Source organism: Zonotrichia albicollis, chromosome Z, assembly GCF_047830755.1.
Source record: "Zonotrichia albicollis isolate bZonAlb1 chromosome Z, bZonAlb1.hap1, whole genome shotgun sequence".
Taxonomy (NCBI): domain Eukaryota; kingdom Metazoa; phylum Chordata; class Aves; order Passeriformes; family Passerellidae; genus Zonotrichia; species Zonotrichia albicollis.
This window is the reverse complement of record NC_133860.1, coordinates 36,151,229-36,172,961: the sequence shown is the minus strand read 5'-3', so window position 1 is coordinate 36,172,961 and position 21,733 is coordinate 36,151,229. Positions and strand designations below refer to the sequence as shown.

At 35.3% G+C, this 21,733-nt stretch overlaps 1 protein-coding gene across 3 annotated transcripts in view; it reads right to left on the bottom strand.

Annotated features, from left to right (window-relative positions):
• The window catches only part of IPO11 (importin 11), an 82,043-nt gene that overhangs the window by 34,220 nt on the left and 26,090 nt on the right, over positions 1-21,733 (bottom strand). For all 3 annotated transcript variants that reach the window (XM_005489784.4, XM_014268989.3, XM_074533207.1), the window contains 14 exons: positions 21,100-21,252; positions 20,828-20,871; positions 19,841-19,931; positions 18,615-18,662; positions 17,875-17,980; positions 13,878-14,004; positions 11,888-11,921; positions 11,666-11,706; positions 10,495-10,611; positions 8,994-9,107; positions 7,632-7,747; positions 6,112-6,188; positions 1,370-1,449; positions 708-788 (listed from right to left, as the gene is read on the bottom strand). In XM_005489784.4, coding sequence (XP_005489841.1) covers positions 708-788; positions 1,370-1,449; positions 6,112-6,188; positions 7,632-7,747; positions 8,994-9,107; positions 10,495-10,611; positions 11,666-11,706; positions 11,888-11,921; positions 13,878-14,004; positions 17,875-17,980; positions 18,615-18,662; positions 19,841-19,931; positions 20,828-20,871; positions 21,100-21,252 — 1,229 coding nt within the window. The remainder of the gene's footprint in view (positions 1-707; positions 789-1,369; positions 1,450-6,111; positions 6,189-7,631; positions 7,748-8,993; positions 9,108-10,494; positions 10,612-11,665; positions 11,707-11,887; positions 11,922-13,877; positions 14,005-17,874; positions 17,981-18,614; positions 18,663-19,840; positions 19,932-20,827; positions 20,872-21,099; positions 21,253-21,733) is intronic.

Genomic DNA, 21,733 nt, shown 5'->3' with positions numbered 1-21,733 from the left:
AAGCTCTTCACAGAAGTAACTATAAACAGGTGAGACTCTGAACTTCACCAGTTGTTTTCTGCCCTGGATTCTGGAACCAGCTGTGAATCCACCAAAGGGACAGCTGGGATCCAATTTATATCCCCCCATCACATTTACAATTAATTTAATTCAAGTCCAAATTTTCATAAACAACACAGAGCCTCCTGTTAGTGCAACCACTGTTACTAGCAGTACACTACAGCTACAAGTCAGTTACCTTGCAATCATATATTCCAACTTTATTTCCCAAAATTCTTTAAAAGATACATTAAAATCATTGTTATTAACATTTCAAAAGCTTATGAGTTCCACAACATCATTTTAAGGCAGTGTGAAAATATAAATTTCTGGTTCTTTGAAAAACCTTTAGCAACTTCATTTAAGCAGTTATGGCCATTACAACAGCAACTTATGCCAAAGGCAAACAAAGATTGTTTGAACTCTGTGTCTGGTACAAATGGAAGTATGGTACACAAAGGAATTTCATGGAGACCACATACATATGCCATTCAATAAAGATAGGAGAAGTTTGCTCTATACTCACTTCAAGTAAGTAGTTAAACCACCACTGATGTCAGTGTCAAATTCTGCTAAAGAAATTGGTTTCTTCTACATGTTCTAAATTCTACTTGAAAACATTACATGTACAAGCTGAGCCTCTGAATATTATTTTCATTATACTCCACCTTTAAAACTTGAACTTGACCTTCAATAGTTATGTCCTTCAAAAGCTCACAAAATGACCGACATAAATCAGCAGCATACATCTGAAACAAAATGAAAACGAATGTATTATGCAATGCGTTTTATATATTGGTATATATTTCAAAACTCAATTCCTTAGGGGTTTACATATGCCTAAAGACCCAGTTTCTCTTCAAAGATTGTATCTGCTAAAATGTTCATCATTCTAAACTAATTAAAATCTAATCTAAGCATTTTGTTCCATTTTTAACATTGCAAGACATTGAAACAATCTCGAAGAATTTTCTAATCAAGAAGGTGTGACAACAAGACATAATATCTTGTTCAACTCCCGCTAGCATGTATATTCATAATTTTCATCTGGTAGGATAATAACAGTAACTATTATTAGCCAGCATAGGACCATAAAGATATCAAACTATTAAATCAATCCACAAAGCATTAATTCTAAATAATATTTCTCAAATCTGAATGTCCACCATGCACCACAAAGAGCTAACATTAAAACAGTATGTTTGTATACACATATATGAATAAGAGTATAAATGTTTGTGTGTATGGCATGCTCCAAGACGAGAGAAAAAACAGTTTGCCAGTAAAGACCTGAGGCGGTAGTATGGATCTTTATATAATGGTAACATACCTGCAAAAATTCAGATGAAGATAAGAAAAGATAAGCATTGATGATCTTAAAGCAATTTTTGAGATTTTCTGAACTCAGCTCTGGAAGAAACAGAAATCACAATTCAGAATCTGATCATCAAACTGAAGTACAACCAAGATGATTTCCTTCTAAAAGTCTTCTCCTCCCACAGCTTGTAGTGCCAGATGCCAACAAATAGAAAAAAGATCTTAGATCCAGTGCCAATCAGGCTTGCTCTCTCTCTCTCTCTCCAAAGACAATTACTCGTGCGGGATGACAGCTCTCGTGCTCAAATGGAAGCACAAGAAATCCTACAACCTCAAAAGCCAATGGCAACTAAAAATGAAAAACAAGCAAACAAAAGTCAGGTTTTGGATGCAATACTGGGTTAAGGAGATATTAAACACAGAATAAATGAAACGTACTTTAGAGACTTGCAGTTACAGATAAATGGTCTCTCTCACACCGAGTCAGTAAATGCTGAGCAAAAAGAACGCAATAAAGATTGCAGTTCTGCTCTTCTGAACCAGATGCCATATCAAATGGCATTGAGCTGACACACACTGAGCTGTAGGGCATAGCTTGAGTATTTCAATAAAGAAATACAAGCCTAAGAGACAGACACACATGGAGGAAGATTTACAGCAGCAGCTAGAAGAGAGAAAAAAATGATATATCCTCAGGTATTACCTGCAAGACTGTTAAAGGAAAAAAAAATCACTCTGGAACATGTATAAGCAGAACTCACAGCAAAACGAAAAGTTTCAAAGTTTCACATGGATGTTGATAATAGTGCAGAAAGTCCACATTGTGTAAAACCAAGGCAAAAGACCAAAGAACCTCAAAGAGATAAATTTCCTTTAAAGCAGTTTGGAAGACAAACTATTATTGGATAAAAGAGTTGGACCTCAGTTCCATCAGCTTTTAAATATCTAATAAAATCATTATGGAGAAGCAACAGGAAAATATTTTTACATTAATTTTAAATAAAATTCCTTCACCAGATGGAACAAGCATCTGGCTAAGACCTCATGTGTCTCCCAAGGCTTAGATGAAAGCAGTCATATGAAAGTGTTGCTTACACCTAGCAATATTTATATATAAAAAGTTCTACCAAAACCAGTTATCGCCATGACTGTGGCTGCTTTTCCATTATAACATCTGTATAGTTCTGGGGAGGTTCAGCAGATTTTCTTTTTTCCCCCCACTCATTAGGTGAATATTGATGCTCTTCCATTGGATAGGGCCATAGGACAGCTTTGCATTCCTGTGTATGTTCGTATGTCAGTACTCAGACAGGTCATATCTTGTAAATATTTATTATGAGTATTTTTGTCTCTTGACTTGAAAAGAGATCACCTACCAATCCAAAATGCTCATCAAAAGATTACAAGATAACTATGAGTTTAGTTTAAGTAGCATATTACTAGAGTTACACATTGAGTTCTCCTTAGAGGTCGGCATTTGTGTTTTTCTCTTTACTGGATAGAATAATATTTAAAGTTTCAGACACTGAAGCAAGTAGGTAAATTCTAAATAAATGGTCACATAAACATTAATTACTACTAAGTTTTCCATATCTTCCCATTCTGTGATAACCAATAAAAGGTAATAAAATGTGTGTAGCAAAATTGTACTTCAGGTCAAAATGAAAACAGGTAGGACAGATGCAACAGAAATAACTGAACCTCAGTCACTCAAACACAGCTCAATGTTTAGCAAAATTTTCTGGAAAGACTTCATGTTGAACTAACTACATTTAGAAGCTAATTATACATCAATTCTCTTGCCAGGATTTCCTGAATCAAACATTTTTCTGAATTTATTAATGTGCTCCTTTGAGTTTTGTTTGGATCAGAGGAGTTAGACCAGTTTCAGTAACCTGGATTTTGCCAGCACCTTTATAAATACAGCACATGCACATTAAACTTAGTGCTTCTTGGAATAGATATGTCTCGACCATGACCGTATTCCCAACCTGAAATTGTACCAAATTCAACTGTCATTTTAAGCAGCCTCAGTGCAGAAACACTTCCATCCTCAGACAATTAATGTCTTTCTGACATTTGCTTCTAAAGGCAAATCTAATTGACTTGTATAACTCCTCTGACATCCACTTCCAACAACAGTAGTATCTTGAAATGGGAATAAAAAGATATTTTCATAACGACAATTATATCTGGAAGTGAACAACTACACATTATTTTCAGATTAGTTAAAAAAGGAAAATCAAAAACATATTTACAAATATCTTTCCCCTTCTCAAGTTCAAAAATCTCACATATGAATTCTTCTTTCCCTGCCCTCTGCTCTTCTACTTTGTCCATGTTCACCTCTGACATATTTTCTGAATGACTTACATGCTTATATAGAAGCTAAACACACCAGCAAAATCATTACATTACCTGTATATTACAGTAATTCCATTCAGTAAAAATAAATTCAGAAACAAAGGTCAGGAGGTTAATACTACTTACATTGTATTTTCAAGAACTAATTTTCTGGAGCATCTTGTTGCTAATTCTCCACCCCACCCCACAAGACATAAACATGATAGTTTACCTATACAGAACTTCCCTTTACCTCATCTGTCCTTTGACTTTTACTTTGATGACTTCAGACTGAATTGAAAACCAGTCTTGGACAGATTATCTTTTTTCCCCATATCTCAGACACTTAAGGCACACAAGAATTTGCAATTTTGACTTCTCACCTGTTCTGACAGCTACATCACCATGCTAAGAAGGACAGAAGAGTCTGACTTAAAATGCTGGAAGTTTCAGCTGAATGCAGCTACTGGTGTACTAGAAAAATTCTGCTACATGTTTAAAACTGAACAGTTATTTAATTAACTAGCACTATTGATCATCAGTGATCAATATGTTTTCTTTTGCAAGATGCTGCACCTTAAACTATACTGTTGCACTTGATTTAAGTGAAGAATCTCTTTTTCAAGTGTCCTGAATGAAGTAGCTCCATGATGGGTAGCAGATGGCAGTATTGTACTGGTTTTCTAACTACCATGTTTTAAAATAAGGTTAGCACTAATCCAAAATTCCAGCTCTATTTAAGCATCACAATACCATAGCTATGTCGCGTGGAGGCTATCTTGTGAGATTCTCCTGATGTAAACAGTATTTGTAGGCAAAGAGCATATCAGAATGGTTTCCACTGGAAAACATTCCACCTGGCAAAATGTGCATCATTTGTAGCAATCAAAATTTTTGACAAACATGACACTCAAAAACAGTTTTTCAGAAATATGCTCAGGAAGTGAAGTAGTACAGAAGCCTATAGGATGATTACACATCAGCTGCTGTGTTTCACTCCCAAGCCTAATTAAAAAAAAGTTTGAGATAAGCATGTTTGAAGGCTTGTCCTAAGGAAACCCTACCCAGCTTAACTGTACTACTTACTCTACACCAGCATCATGCAGCTTTCATTTTTCAGAATTAATAATTCCCCTTGAGAATGTATTTTTTTTCCAAAGGAGAGCGTCACTATTCTCCAGGATCCATTCATAAAACAAGGAAAACATTATAAGTGTAGAATATTCCAGAGTACCTCTTTTCTAAGAGTATGCCAGGGTTTCCATTTCTACTCATCTCTACTCTCTGAAAAGTATCACATGAGGACTGGGGGGAAATATCAGTAACAAACAAACAAGCCACAAATACCGAGTACTTCTAAATTTAAGTCAAGCAGATTAGCAGTGTGACAAACCATGAAAATCACAGCCATTCATGCAGTGCAGGTGTCCTGCAGCAGATACCACCTCTGAGTGACACAGAAAAGAAGGCAGAAGGGGAGGTTGCAGTTGTGGATGATCACAACAGTCATCAGGACTCAGCAGACACTGAATTTTAGCAGTAGCTGTGGAGTACTTCACCATAAAGCAACTACTACTCAACAGAGCAGTTTTGTCATTAGAGATCTTGTATACAAGGGGAAATAACAGAAGACATCATAATCCACCTACCTGCCATGACATAACTTTCTATTGACCAGTAGAAATAGAATAAAATATTAAGTCCTGAAAACAATTATCAATTAAAAAGCTAACTTCTGTAATTCTGTGAACACATTTCTCTTAAAAAATGGAACCATTTTCTGCAGTAGTGTTGAAACCTCAATAACACAGCTAAAGTTCTAAACACAAACATATTAACAAAAAATTAAACCACTGAATTTTTATACTCCCTTTAATTATGAAGCAAAAGTACTCGAAATATCAGTATTTCTTAAGCATTGAATCCTATTTCTCATTACTAAGTTTGTATTTTGCCAGCACTGCATTTCAGTGCTTGACCCAAGTGTTTATAGACATATCTAGGTAGTTTGAAAACATCCTACATTGCTATTAACTGGATAAGGGAAAAGCTAATAACTTTACTCTGGTTGCAAGCAGAACATGCAACTATTCCAGATAATCAGTATCAATAACACTTGGCACATTTGGTGCTCAATTTCAGAAACTTCTTAAAATAACCTCTGAAATTATAAACTTTCTCTGAAATCTATCTCTCATGTACAGCAACTCCAATTTATTAAAAAAGAAGGGTATGTAGATCATAAGTGTTATAAAATATGAGATCATAAGTCAGACAACAAAAACCTATTCCTCAATTTTTGTTACAATTCTGCAAGCTCCCTTAGTACTTGCAACCACACAAGCATTGCTTAGTGCATGAACAACAAGTAGCAGGGAAAAAACCCTGAAATTTTATTAGTGAAAGACTTACCAAGAAGGGCAGACATATTCTGAAATATTCTCAGGAGTTCTGGTGTAAGACATGGACTATTCTCCAATGTCACTAACCTAAGAACAGATCAAACAAAATGTTTAAGATGATGTATAACTAACATTAAACAATCACTTTGACAGATGTAAATATTTTAACTTTGAGTAACCATCTATGTTATCAACAATGTGTAACAATTATCCTAGAGCGTACTTCAAGCAGAGCAATAGTCCTCTGCCAAGGTAGGAAAACAAAGAACAACATCATACTATGTTTTTATGAAGACAGCATAAGCGCTGAAATGCAACAGTGAGAATGTCTAAGTAGCCAGTCAAGGAACTTGGAGAAGGTGGGTAGAGAGGGATATCTACAGTGCAAGGACAACACATGTTGTGTTCTAAACCTCAGAGGAGAAGCTGTGACAGACCAGCTCACTCGTTTATATTTTTTTTTAAGTCTGAAATGAGGCATTATCTTACATTGTTTATAACAATTTAAAATTCCTGACATTTGAAAACAGTAGTTATAAATTAAACTTGCATTTAAAGCCACAGCAACAAACTCCATTTTCTCCTAGATCTTCAGCATGGGATTACCACATTTAAGTAACGTCTGGTTATGTGAAATATCTTAATTATTTTCCTGCTCTTGGTTCAAGAAGTTCTCAAAGTCCTAACTGTCTCTGCCAGCTCCCCAGATTTCTCTGATGCTCTGAGACATCTTAGAATATCATTCTTCTGCACCGACATCAGAAGAGCAACCTCAAGATCAGTATTATTAAGAAGATATAAAAGTTCTGTACTGATACAGGTAAAAGGCCCCAATTCTATATTTTGAGACACTCTTGCACCTTTACTTGCTGCCACCAGTATTATAAATCTCAATTTTGCTGTGTATATAGAACAGAGCATTTATAGGCTCTTTGTAATTTAAATTCTCATTTATAATTTAGATCAAAGGAATTGCTCACAATTTCAAGACAAATCCTATGTATTCATATTCTTCAGAATTTGGTCTCCTCTTACAGCATCAGCTGCGTCAGAAACAAATAAATCAGGCTCTTGGCAAACTGAGCACAGTGTCACTTCAGTCACCAGACAGTCTGAGATACAGAAAGTAACTTTCACATTTTATCCTTGTAATTATGGCATCTCTTCCTGCAGCCAGCTCTGATCCACTGGCTCGCTGTTCTCCCTAAGTCAAGCACACCAAATTGTTAAATTAGCTCACAGTGTGAGTCTAGAGTGTGAGTGAGTCTCACACATAGTGAGCCTAGACTTTTTGTCTTGCTACAGAACGGTATCTTCAGTATCAACAGCCTGAAAATGAATAAAAGACAAAACACAACTAAAAATAGTTGTATTAGAGTATATAAATTTCCTAACCTCCTCTCCTCTGAGAAAAGGTATGATATAGGAGATGTCAAGGTAAGGTAACAAGAACATATCAAATTTAATAGTCAAAGCTTTTTACAACTGTTTTTTCTCCTGGGAATACAAAAATAAAGAAAACATTCCTACCACAGCTCTAAACCATCTTCCAGAAGATAGACATGTGGAGGCTGAGAAACATCTGTACTTAGTTGGATAACTGGAAGTAGAAAAGGGTAGAGATTTTTGCTGTCTGCTCCAAGTCCCTAAAAAAGTAAGTAATGTAAAGCAAGTAAGTAAGAAATGTAAAATATGTCAAAAGCCTTAAATCAAGCATTTCAAAAATAGCATGGAAAATATCTACACTGCTGTTACATCAGCATATAAACATGCATTCAAGAAATCAAAGGTGGAACTTGCTTCCATTTCACATAATAAAACAGCCCAATATTCCTAAGCTATCTCTCAACATGTCTTGAGAACTTTTGTTTTTTTAAACAATCCAGTTACCAATAGCCTGCAAAAAGAAAATATAAAGAACATACATTCCTAAAAACATTCACTGGTCATTCTCTTTCTTGGAGAGGTCAATGGTTTAACAAATACCAGACGACTAAAAGCTGAATGTTTTACAGGTCACGAAAAAAATTACTCTTTGGTTCTCATAATTTACAAAAACATGTGCCATATTCTAATGGGTTTATTTTTATAGCTACCCAAAGATTCACAGGCCGATGACAGTGATTCAGTTTTTAAATGATCCAAGAGACTTTTGAACAATAAAGAGTAAAGTGGGAACAACTGCCAATTACTGAACAGCATTACAGAGTCCTATAATATTACTACTCAAGAGAGCTAAGGCTAGTGGAAAGCTGAGCATGCATAATTCCTGTATTTTGATAATGGAAAAGTTCAAAATATTTGGTACTTTTAAGTTGCAGCTTCTTTGTGTATTTATCTACTTACTTAAACAAACATGCCTTAAAAGAAAAAGAATTTTCTACAAATCTGTCTCATCGTTTTGTGACTACCAACACCAAGAGATACACCTTTTGTAAAAAAAACCTTCATATTATAATCTCCACAGGGGACTAAAAAAGTATTTCCACAGTTTGTTTATGGTAAAAATCAATTTCCTCTTCCTTAAAAGTTACACCACTTTGGAAAGAACCTTTGTTTCTCCTTTCATAATATTTCCCTTTCACTTTCTCTCCACTGTTAACCTCTGCAATACCATCCTATTAAGTCATGCATTTCCACATGTTCAAGACTGCACATTAAGTCTGTTCCTGTACAGACACTGTCATAGGAGACTTCTCTTGCTCTCTGCTAGTCCTACCACATTTTCTTTGAGACACAGCAGGGGTTGGAGAAGGTAGTGTGGCATATAGTCTGCATTAAAGAAGTATCCAATAGCACAGATTCTGCAGGCAATATAACCACGTGCTGTTTTATCATCAAAAAACAACTGTAGGAAGTACTGACAATGTTTATGTGACTCAGATTCCTTACCTGGACGAGATGGATTAGGGTGGTTAGAATGGCACATCGTAGCATATTGTGCTCCTCACTCTGCTTCCATAGCAGTGGTAAATACTGAACCAAACATCCCACATATGGTCGTATCTGAAGTTCAGAACACAAACTGGTTTCTTAATATGTGAAACAAGACTAATAACTTATCCAAAGCATAGCTTCTGAAAAATATAGGAGCTGATTTTGTCTCAGTAAAAACACAGAGTTTGCTTAAATCTTTTTATAACACTGTATTCTTCATCCGTGGCTAAAGTAACTTCTGACTGCAGAGTAGTCTCAAACAAACATATTACTTATGGTGATATTTGTGCGCAGCAAGCAAGCTTATGTAGTAAATAGGACACAAGAAGTACATAAAGCTTGATACATAGAGGTATTTTCATATTAGCATATTGTTAACTTGGACAGGATTCCTAAACAGCATTCTTTAAAACCAGAAACAGTCCTAGTAAAAAAAAACCAACAAACAACAAAAAACACAAACAATGGAATAACCTCTGGAGTCACTGAGCAGAAGTTAGACTGCGTAACTTTGAGAGATTTGTCCTAGCTTGTATTATTTTCTATTATGGTCTTCAATACTAAAAGGTTAATCTATTTGTCTTTGAAAGTATTTAATTAGGAATTAACCTAAACATATTCAAGGGGTTTTTTCTCAACTTGTTTTTAATGCTGCATCTCTAAACTGCAGGGAAATCTGCTGTCATGTTGACTTTTTCTTCAAGGGACAATTATGAAAGCTTCATCCGGCTCTCAGACAGGATTACTCATAGAAAGACGAGATAAACTCAAAGACATGCATTATCTCTGTCCTTAATACAGTAATGCTGAAAAAAAAATCCCATACCATACCCACCCACAATGGAACCTGAGACAAAAGGAGCCAACTATTCATTGCTTAATTCTGCAAAACCATCTTCTAATTCTTCATGTAAAAGCTGAAGCACATAATTTAACACTAAAGTACTGAGAATCATAATGTGTATTTGAAACCTGTCATGCAGTTAAGGAAAGTAGAGGCAATGCTGACCCATATCAATATCAACAAGAAATTACAAATTTAACTGCACACTCCCTACGAGTGCAAAGCATTTTTCCCCAAAAATGCCTTTTTTAATATGTAATATAGATTAAAATATTTGCTTAGATATAAGAAAATTAGAATAAATCAGAAATAAATAGATCACAAATAAAAAGAATAAAATTGCAAGAAATGCCACAAGATGCAAAACTCCTTCAATACTCTAAAAGCTGATTAAATACAAAAAATACATTACTTGCATAACTTGAGGAAATTAAGTTAACATTTTACACAAAAGATAAATGAGAATTGAGAAGAGGACCAAGTAATGCCAACAGTGCAGGCATCTCTGACAACAACAACCAGTCTATTAATTGATGACATTTTCCTTCCACAACAAGTCCTCCTCCATGTTCTTAGGATAAAGCTAAAACTGAAACATATATTAAAAAATACCTGCATATTGACTCTTTCAATCACACAGGACAGAACATGAAGAACATGCATTTTGGTGTCACACTGAGTTACTTCCTGAAGTAGCTGAAAGAGCAGTGTAAACATGGACTCCAGGTACTAAAAGAAAAATAAAGAACCACAGATCAGACTATCAAAAATATAACTGGTCACATGAACTGGTAATTTTCCCATATGCTTAAAACTCTAACATGTAAACTTTGAAAACCCTTAAAAAGTGTGGAAAAATATTACTCTTTCACTTGCAAAAAAGCACACTACCCAATCCCTGACTAAGCAAGGTAAAAAAATTCAGATCTACCCCTACATACCAGTTCAAACATGAATGGTTTGAACGTATACCATTTCACATTTTGATAAGTGTAAATGTGATTTCACAGGTAAAACAGGCTGTCTCTCCAGAAGGAGCATTTTATTAGAGTCAAACCAAAAGTAATCTTCCAGCTTTTGGGCCAGTAAATAAAAGTTAAATATTGAACCAAAAAAGAAAACTTAGAAAATTCCAGTGTTTACAGTCTAGAGGCACTCTGCATTTTGGTTTATTTGTTCTCAAGAGATTTAAGATTAACATGGAAGTCAAAATGAAATGAGGAAAAACATCTGCTAGATTTGAGTGACCAAAATAAAACTTTGGCATACTTATCCCATTCCACTTTTTACTAACTGACAACAGTAATGACTATGGTAAAGAACACAACCACAGGAGAACTAGAAAGTGGTGCCTTTTAAAGGCACTACTGTAACCACACACTTGTATTTAATATTTTTAAGAAGCAGGAGGTAAAAAAGTACTGCGTGAAGCAAGCATGTAGAAGAGCCACAGAGTTGTGTAGATGTATTTCTTAGATACAATTTTAATATATTCTTATCATAAAGAAACGTACTATCTGGCAACACTTGGTATATAAAGCACTAAACACACTGCTATAAAGTTGTAATAGCATAATACTAAAATCTACACATTAGCAACTTTAACAGCAACAGTATGAGTATATATTTGGGTCTGTGAAGACTGAACATACAATACAAACATGCACACACATCAATTATTAAATAACACAGTTCAAAATAAAATTGGAAAATATATTTTCCTGCTTTTCTCTATGTATTTCTCTATGTATTCATACTCTTCAGAATATGTAAATGCTCTTACCGGTAAGAACTGGTCAGTTCTGAACTCAAAGTCATCTACAGGTAAACAAACATTAAGGAAAAATAATACAGACTGAAGACAGATACCAAGACTCAAATGAGCAAATATTTCATGGATACTCAAAAAATATAATGTGAAGAATTTGGTAGTAAGCTTAAAATTGATTGTTTTCCAGTAATTCAGAATTAAGAACTAATCAAACAGCTTTGCAAATAAGGATATTTAACTTCAGTGTCGTAGCTGTCTCAATACGGACCTAAAAGACAAAAGTCAAGAAGCATCATACATACGTCCATTAAACATTTTGATTACCCAGAGAGTACCTGACAATATCAAATCACTTTATGTTTTGGAAATTGAATCACTCTGTGTTTTATCATCCTCTAAGAAATGTAGTCAGTTCATTTTCATTCACTTTCATTTGAGTATCCTTTACATTTTATTTGTCATTGCTCAAGTGGTAGAAATTGAAAAAACTACTCAGGCAAAACCTTCAAGGACAAGACGTAATTAAACAAGAAGATAACTACTCAGACTGTGATAATTCCATGTAAAATTCCTCCTCTATTGCAAGAGTTTTTATCTCACAGCTTGCTGTCAACCAAGAAGCACAGAAACTAATGAACTTAACAAGTTAGACTGTTCTTCCTGTAGATGTTTAGAAATGCCTTGGAAAGCATTACATAAAAACAGCTGACACAAACACACTCCAGTCTGCTAAAGCTGTCTTTAGGAATCACAGAAATTATAATTATGACTGGCAATTGCTACTTTAAATGTATTTACCAAACTAGCAAAGTTTATTTATTGGTTGTTGGGGTTTTTTTGTGGGCTGGTAGCCCAGTTTGTTTAAAAACAAAAACAAAATAAACGATGGCAAAACCAGCATCTCAACTTCATCTCACCTGCTGGTAAACTGAAGTTGTAGCTTAAAACTACAGATTTGTACTTAACAGTTTAGCAAACAATGCCATTTATCATATCCTGATAGCAGGTATCTTTAAAGCCTAAATAACCATAGAATCACAGAATCATTATGGATGTAAAAGACCTTTAAGATCATCTAGCCCAACCACCAAACCAGCACCACCATCAATAAACCATATTCCCAGCTGCCATATCCACACATTATTGAACATTTCCAAGTGACTCCACCTGTTCCAATGCTTGACAACTCTTTCAGTGAAGAAATTTTTCCTTATGTCCAACCTGGACCTCACTTGGTGCAGCTCAAGGCAAATTCTTCTTGCCCTGTCACCAGTTGCCTGGGAGAAGAGACCGACACACCTGGCCACAAGCTCCTTCTTATCCCAGGGATGAGGTCATCCCTGAGCCTCCTTGTCTCACACCCCTAAATCTCTCCAGCACTCCTCACAGCACTTGTGCCCCAGACCCTGCCCCAGCTCCATTGCCCTTCTCTGGACTCTCTCCAGCCCCTCAGGGCCTTTCCTGCAGTGAGGGCCCAGCCCTGAGCACAGCACTGGAGGTGCGGCCTCAGCACAGGGGGACATCCCTGCCCTGGCCCTGCTGGCCACAGCATTGCTGATCCAGGCCAGGATGCCATTGGCCTTCTTGGCCACCTGGGCACAGCCTGGCTCATGTCCAGCTGCTGTCACCAGCACCCCCAGCTCCTTTCCAGCCACTCTGCCCCAGCCTGCGGAGCTGCCTGGGGTTGTTGTGACCCAAGGGCAGGACCCAGCACTGGGCCTTGTTGAGCCTCACGCCATTGGCCTCAGCCCATGATCCAGCCTGCCCAGATCTCTCTGCAGAGCCTCCCTGCCCTCCAGCAGATCAGCACTCCCAACACAGCTTGGTGTGATCTGCAAACTCACTTCATCAATGCTGTATACTAAAGGTACTAGTCAAAGAATAACTCAGTTCTAGCTACATTAGTTTATAAATCACTGTAAGACATTTCATCATTTTATTCCTATAAAACAAAAAGATTGTTGCTTTTGGAATTAATTTTCCCACCAAGTCATCACTTATTGAACATTCAGGCCTTATTTAATGTATTTGACATTACTGTTCAGTATCTCCACAATTAAACATCAGCACATCTTCTCAATTATTTACCTTCTGCAAGACACAACACACTTTAAAGGCATGACATCATGAAATTCTCTATCAAGTGTACACAAAGTGAAGTATTTCTGTTTCATCTGTGATTACAACAAATGTGTAGTCCAAAAGATTAGCTATTTATGCTTACCACTAAGTCACGGTCTTGAAGCAAGTTACGAATTGCTTCATACAAAACAGGTCTCAAGTCTGATTTGAATTTTACAGAAATCCACTGTCCAATCAGCCATATTACTCGTCGGCGTATTGGTTTATACCTTTAAAAGTAGGAGGAAAAAAATTGCACTTGTTAACTCATTACACTAGTTGTTATAGAGTACTCTGATGAAAAAGAAATCCAAGAATCATGATGAAAATGTTATTGCCCAAAACAATTAAAAGACTTAGTTGTTCAATATCAACTTCAGTGCAAAAACTGAACTCTCCATTAAAATTCTTCACAAAAAGGCTCAGGAAACACCAGCTTAGTCTGAAAAAGAATTTTCATCCTAAATGACTAAATCTTGAATGTTTCTCCCTAGGGATGCAGTTCATTTTACATGCAGCACACCAATTAAAAAAATAAAAATAAATGTACACTTATTACTGCAGTCATGGTATCTACTGCTTTCACTACAGTTCCCAGCAATTCCCTTGATATCCTCTTTATGCTCAAAAATTTTAAGTCAGATACAATTTAAAAATGCAAACTTAAGGACTGCACTACAGCAACTGTCAGAGTAGTTCACTTCATCAGTCTAAAACCATTCTAAGAACAGACATTACCTAATCTTGCACTAGTGCCACAACAAGGGCACAAATCAAACAGCTTTAGAGTTGATGGGAAGAACAAACCAGAACAATGATAGAGAAAAGCATTTCACAGAGCTAATATTTTTCTCCACTGATGGAATAACTCATAATTATATGTTTAATTTACAGATGTATGAAGAAAGACAAACCATATTTAGAGAATTTTAACTACTATATGATTACGATAAATCTGGTTTTCCCAGGAAGAATTACTCCCCTGTAAGCCATCAAAAAGACATTTAAACTGAAGTTAATGAGGTTTCTCTACCTTTAGTAAGTGTGTTTTATTAAGCATTCCCATAACTATAAGACTATAAACAAAAAACATCTTCAGAGAACATGAAAGTTGTGGAAATGGCATATATAAAGTAATTCATTAGACTGGAACACATATCTAATGTGGAGTAACAGTCCAGTGTTGCTTCATGTTTACTGAGTGGCAGGGAAGCATAAATAACACATACCGAAGTATGACTTACACAAAAGATTGCCTTATTAATGCGCCCTTAATTTTGTTCAAGAAGCTGTGATGATACAACTTTTTTTACTCTTAGAAGGCCCATATCCGACACCTAATCTTGCAAACATCAGAGTATTTTAAAAACTAAGTGATTTTATTGAGATTTTTATATATATGTGTATTTTTCATATATAGACCAATATCACAAAGAAAAGTTTTAAATTACGTGATCTAAGTACATAACTGAGTGCTGACAACAAAGATTTTCAGGTCTGGTTGTAGGTACTATATGTTTAATACATATATCCTACCTCTGCATCTCTATATTATTTCTCTCTCTCTACATGGTAGAGAAAATACAACATGTTTTTGAGATTTTTTTTGGGGTAGGTGTGTGTTTGGGTTTTGTCTGGGTTGAGTTTTGTTTGGGTTTTTTTGGAGGTTTTTTGTGGGTTTGTTTTTTAATACTGAAGTTTCTCATAGGTGCTCATTTTTGAGGGCCTATTTTTTCTACATTCACTATTTCTGGGAAAAGCTTAGCTGTTTTTTTAGCTTTTTTTTCAGAAGATTAGCTTTTACAAAAAGAGCACACAGTGACTGAATATAGGTCCACCACTAAGCCTGGTGGACCTAAAGCTCACATAAGAAAACTGATCATATTCCAAAATAAGGCCATCTCTGCTGCATTAGTCGTAGGACAGTATCTTTAAGCAGTCTGGACTGCATCAGGTTGTCCAAGTCAGAAGTACTTCACTTTCTCTCTCAGGAGGAAATACTGCTTTACAAGAGAGTAATTGCAACAAAAAAATGTATTCAGTAACATACTTTCATGTTATGGAAAAGTTTCTCATTAATCAGTACAAAGCATCATTGCAAGTGATAAATCTGGCAGTGCACTATTTCTAAAAATCTTTTAGAACTTTTTTTTTAATTCCATATTTCTTCTATTACTGTGGTCATGGTTGATGGGCTTACTATCAAGGGGTAATGAAACATTCAGAGAAAACAAAACATTGCAAACACCACGCTCACTGCTGACAACACATAGGTTTGTGTTTCCAAACATCAACCAGTTCTGAACAAGAACACAAGAAACCATGGGACATTCTGTGGGACAGCAGAGGATGCTCTCCAACCCACTCTATCTGAACTGCATATGTATTCCCAAAGCTTCTGTTGAAGCAGTACTCCATTGAACCCACAAACACTGCCTTCCCTTATTGCCATGGTGGTCTCCTATGACGAAGGCAGTAAAAGCAGTTAAAGTAAACAGGGTTTCAAAATTCCAGACAACTTCTACTGCAAGCTTTTGTCCCCACAGGAACTTACTTCATTCTGGGATATCTCAAATGCCAACCAAATGATTAAATCAGGTGTCTTCCTGACTGTATACAACTGTATCAACAACAAAAAGCTTATCAGTTTCACTTATGCTAGATGGGTGAATACCATAAAAATGCCATAGCCAGCACGGGCTTCTAAGATCATGGCAGCTTTATTTGGAGACTGCTGCTGGAGGAGCACAACAGCAAATGAACTATCTCACACAAGATCTCCCATTTTTCCTGCTCTTCTGACATTTAGCCTAATCATTAGAGTACTTGGCAATTTGAAAATAGTAAGTAAATCTTAGTAAAAAAACCCAGTCTAATGAGAAGAAGAATAAAAGCATGAGGAGACAGCAAGTAAACAACTGTGGCAATCATTCTTCGACACTAACATAAAGTTATACATCCAAAAATAAGTAATTAATTGTTTCAAAGTTTACTGCAGTAGAAAAAAGCAATTTAAGTTCCACTCTACAGGAAACTGAACTCTCTTTGTAAACAGAGCATTTAGAAATAAAAAAGCCAACTAGCGACTCATTATGGAAAATCATTTACAATTTATAGTAGCTCCTAAGGGTATAAGGAAACAAATTAGTTTATGTTTCACATAAAATTTGCCACTGGTAAGATGAATTGCAAATGTAGAAGAAAAACATAGTAACAGTCTTCAAAGGACATTCAGGTCACTGCTGATGACTGTGCTGAGAAAAATAGGACATACTTATTTAGAGTCAACGGCTGATTTGAACTTGTCTGATAAGGATTAGCACGCACAATAGTGGTCACTGTCCTTCCCCTAGGGAGTGAGCTTCAGGGAAAGGGAGGAACAGTGTCTTCCAGATAGTTACAAAGAGTGACAGCTCAGTCTGTACTGAGATGACAAAACGATCTTTCAAAATACCCCATGACATCCACTGAACAATAGAGGTACTGCTGTGAAGGCCATCCAAGTGAGGGTGACCTTGGTGAGAAGGAAACACCACAGCAGATGGACTGCATAAAACTCTTCATGCAGAAGAAGGTGCAATCATCCACACTTTACAACACAACCCAAACCATTATTTCCCCTCTTTATTGCAGCAAAATTAACTGATCAGAATTACAGAGGGCTTGTATTTAAACTTAAAGAGAACAACAAATCACTATCTTGGCTAAACTACCATTTTACAGGGATGATTTCCACAGACTTCATTTGAACTCTGCTGCCTAGAAGTCTCTGGAGGCCTAAATATCATTTTTTAAACAAGCAAAGGTGGTTATCCTGAGAAGGTTAGTCAACTCTAATGTATGCAAGAAGACAGACAATGTACTTCTACAGAACCCTGAAATGTTCACCACACAGTAATTTAAATAAGAACTATCAAGAACACTGTCACTTCTGTGACTGCTATCAGTTATCTGCAAGCATTTCATACCTCTCCTCATTTAGTGGATATGTTTCAAGCTGAGTATTTTGCAGCTTGGCAATTTTTAGGCATTATATCTTATGAACTTGTGTCAATCGTCTATATTTAAATGATGAAGGCATAACAAATCAAAGTGTTTACCTGTCATGAGAAACCTGTAGTTCTGCTAACAGTTGATTTTTAAACCATTGATCAAAATCCACACTATCAAATAGTTCATAGGCAGCCAGTCCAACCGCATTATACACTGGGGAAAAATGATAGTTATGCATATTGTTTACTTCAATGTTAACTTTTTAATATTGAATAATCAGATTAATATTCAAACCACATTTTCATAACCTGAACATAATAAAGAAAACAAAACTAAAGCCTATCTTTCTAAAGAAAGTTTTATCAGATCATGATGAAAGGAACTCTGGTGCAAATTATTAGTAAAAGAAAGACACTACAGAAGAAAGGTTAGATTCTAAAAAAAAAATAGAAGTCAAAAGAACAATGAGGATCTTATTCTATCATCAAGGACAGTTCCATAAGAAACAATTATTTTCTTTTGCCATAAAATCTCCTCACTTGTAAAATGGACAGAGTATCTCTATTTTCTTCAGAAAATACTGAAGGTCATTTACTTGGCACAGCAGAAAGAACAGGACAGTAAAGGAGATTGCTTATTTCAGAAAAAAGCCAAAAAGCACTGTATTTTTACATAAACATTTTCAAAAGTGAAAACCAACATCAATGAAAGGAGAATTAGTATTTAGGTCCCACTTTCCAAATTATTTTAAAAAAATCTTGCAAATTCTTCATGCATTTTTTAAGAAGTAAAACACATGAACGAAAGTGGCTCTGTTACTTCAAAGATAAAGTAAAATTTAATTTACCAGCATCTTTAATCAGTATAGCATTGGTATTTTCCACGTTGGTAGATCCTACAAGCCAAAGTTAAAATAAATAAAGTGTCACTAAAACAAGGAATGCAAGCAACTTGGCACTTCAGTTTTGATACTCTGTTCAGTGACTATACCAAAATCAAATTTCTGCTTTCACACCCTATTTTTGACTTACTTCTCTGGAGACAAACTTACTTCTTTGGAGACAAACATTTTTAATAACACAGCATACATATAAGTCAGAAGGGAGTATTTTAAATGAAAAGACTCAAAACCTGCAAATTGCAGACAACCGTCAATTACATAGTACCACGTCCAAAAGGGTCATAGACCTAGCTCCCTGATTTTTTATATATGTGTGCCTAAAACCAAATATTTTCTGAAGGCATCCTAAAACCTACGCACAAAGTACTTTATGAACAGATTTTGTGAAGGCAGAAACCACACTCAGAAAATGATTATTTATTTTATTTTAGTAGAATGTAATGATCCTTTCTGATAAGCTCAAATACAAAATACTGTAACTCAACTAAGACAGCTGGGGGAAAAACTGAGCTGAACTGACAGGGGGAAAAAAAGCCACTCCCACTTATTATCTTTCCTGGCCATTATAAAACTTAGTTTGGGGGCAAAGAATCATAAGGTAAAACAAAGAAAACATTAATCACTCGTCAACCTATGAATAATTTAGTCTTCATACAAAAAAACCCTAAATTTTTAAAGCAGATTCTTCAGATTTGGAAAGTCATCTAGACTCTACAAAATGACAGCATAACTTAAAGTTTTTCTTTTAAAATTTTTTCTCCCTCCAAGATTTTAGCAGAGACAAAGCATGAACTACCTTGCAACATTTGAACGGGAAGTTCCCAACTATTAACAACCCAAAGAATTCATTAAGCTTGCGAGTAGATCACTACTAAGAAAGCCTGAAACCTCTTAAAATTAGAAATGCCACAACATTTGTCAATTATCTAGAATAGTTACCATAAAACCAAAGACCCTTTGGGACTTCCTCCTCCTAGATACACAATGCATTCTGTTCTGGTAGGTTTAGAAATAATTTTGGAATATTAACATGTACTTTCAAACATACAGATAGAACGCACTATAAAAAATTAGATGTTACAAGGTCAAATAGTTTAATAGTTGACAAGAGTATGTTATGAATGTAAACAATTATACATTTTATACTTCTCTTATTTTTTTCCACAACTTACCTTGTAGACTGTGAACCATTTCCAAAAGAACTGGGGTAAGAGTCTGATTATATTCATGAAAAATATCAATAAAAAGGACTTCCGTGCATGGCTGAAAAATTAAAAGATCTGGTTAGAATCTATCAAAATAAAGGCAAGTAAAATACATTTTATGCTAAAATTTTAAGTGCTGAATACCTCACACTGAAAGTCACAATTTAGAACACAACAGTAGCAAAATTAATATTGTAAGAAATACCACTTTTTTTCTATTATACTTTGTGCTTAACTCTAGCACGAGTTTGATGGCTGTATCTGTATCACCCAGTTCTGTGACAGAAGAATGGTCAATCTGCGGAGTGAAACAGCTGGTGCTGTGCGGCCAGTGACCACACTGCAGCTATGTCCCAGGTTCTTGGTGCATTGGCTTAGTGGCTCTAGGCCAGGGACTTGGTCTGAACACCATTCTACAACCAGAACATATTATGTGCACTATGCTAGGTTTTTTAGTTTAAAATAAAAGTGCTCCAGCAAAGAAGTTTTGAGATCTCCTGCAAAGCAAATCACAGCAGTTACAATTGGAAGATACACTACGACAGCATATTTCTGATCAGAACACTAAATTAACTAATAAAATAATTAATTAATGAATATAATTAATTAATAAAGATGCACCTGCAACTTCCTTCACTCATCATGTCTACTAACAAAGTCATAAGTGATTACATTAATTATCAGTTTAAAAAAGAGACAACTTCTGCTGGCTTTAACCAGATTCTACATAATTCAAATGGAAGCAAACTCATTTTCCCTCCCTCCTAAAATATGAAGTGCATAGATTCCCATGTATTTCATCAAGTTTGAATACTGAAAAAAGAATAAAGTGAAATTTTACTAAACCTGAAGAAGCAAAAGGATTTTTTCCAAATATTATCCATCTTGGTAACAAAACTGTCGAGAATTGCATTCAGGAATCTTTAATGGATTTATTTCAAATTGAACACTTACTCTGAGACTGTACTTCCAAGAATCTCCTCCAGTCTCTTCTACAGCTATTATTTCAAAAAGACAAGAAAAAAAAACATTATTTCAGCTATGGTTCAAAGAAAGTCTAGTGGTAGGTTAAGGGTATCATAGACTATCAAGAATCTTTTATTACAGAAAGAATGTCTAGAAAGAATATTTGTCCAAGAAAACTGCAGGAAATAAAATGGCCAATAATGAAGCACTTAGGCAAATACCTAATTACACTACCACCAAGTATATAGCATGTTTCTTACTGAAGCTTTCTGGATCCTCTTCCCACATAGTCAATTCTTCCTTTGTCAGCAGGAAATAGTGAGTGACTAATCTCCTACAGATTTCCATTAGTGTTGGGTATGTGAAAAAAGCAGTTTTTATCTTATGTGCTTCAAGAGTTTCAGGGCTGCTGTCTGAAATAAAACATGATGGACAATCAAGTGGCTTAATGATCAAAGACTAGTATAGTAAAATTATAAAAAATCAATCAATAAAAAATTCTTATATTCTGAGAAAAACAGAAAAAACTTACTTACATGGCAGACTAACTAACTTTCAGCTCGTAAGACAGGTTTTTAAGCAAGTAATTGATTCTGACACATACCAGTATGTATTTAAAACTTTTTTCAAATTCAAAGAGAATGCTAATTGTTATCTAGTCACTGCCACTAATGTGAAAAGTTGAGGGATTTTTTTAAATTCACCCATACAGAAATGTATGAAGTTTCAAAATGAAACAGTCCTACAAAGCAAAACATATGAATTCCTTTATATACAACTGCATCTCCAATCAACTGTATTTCATTGTACTGGTATTAGTAATTACAGAAAATACACCATTTTATCAAACATATCTCATGGGAAAGATGCAACAAACTAGCTGATTATAATAAA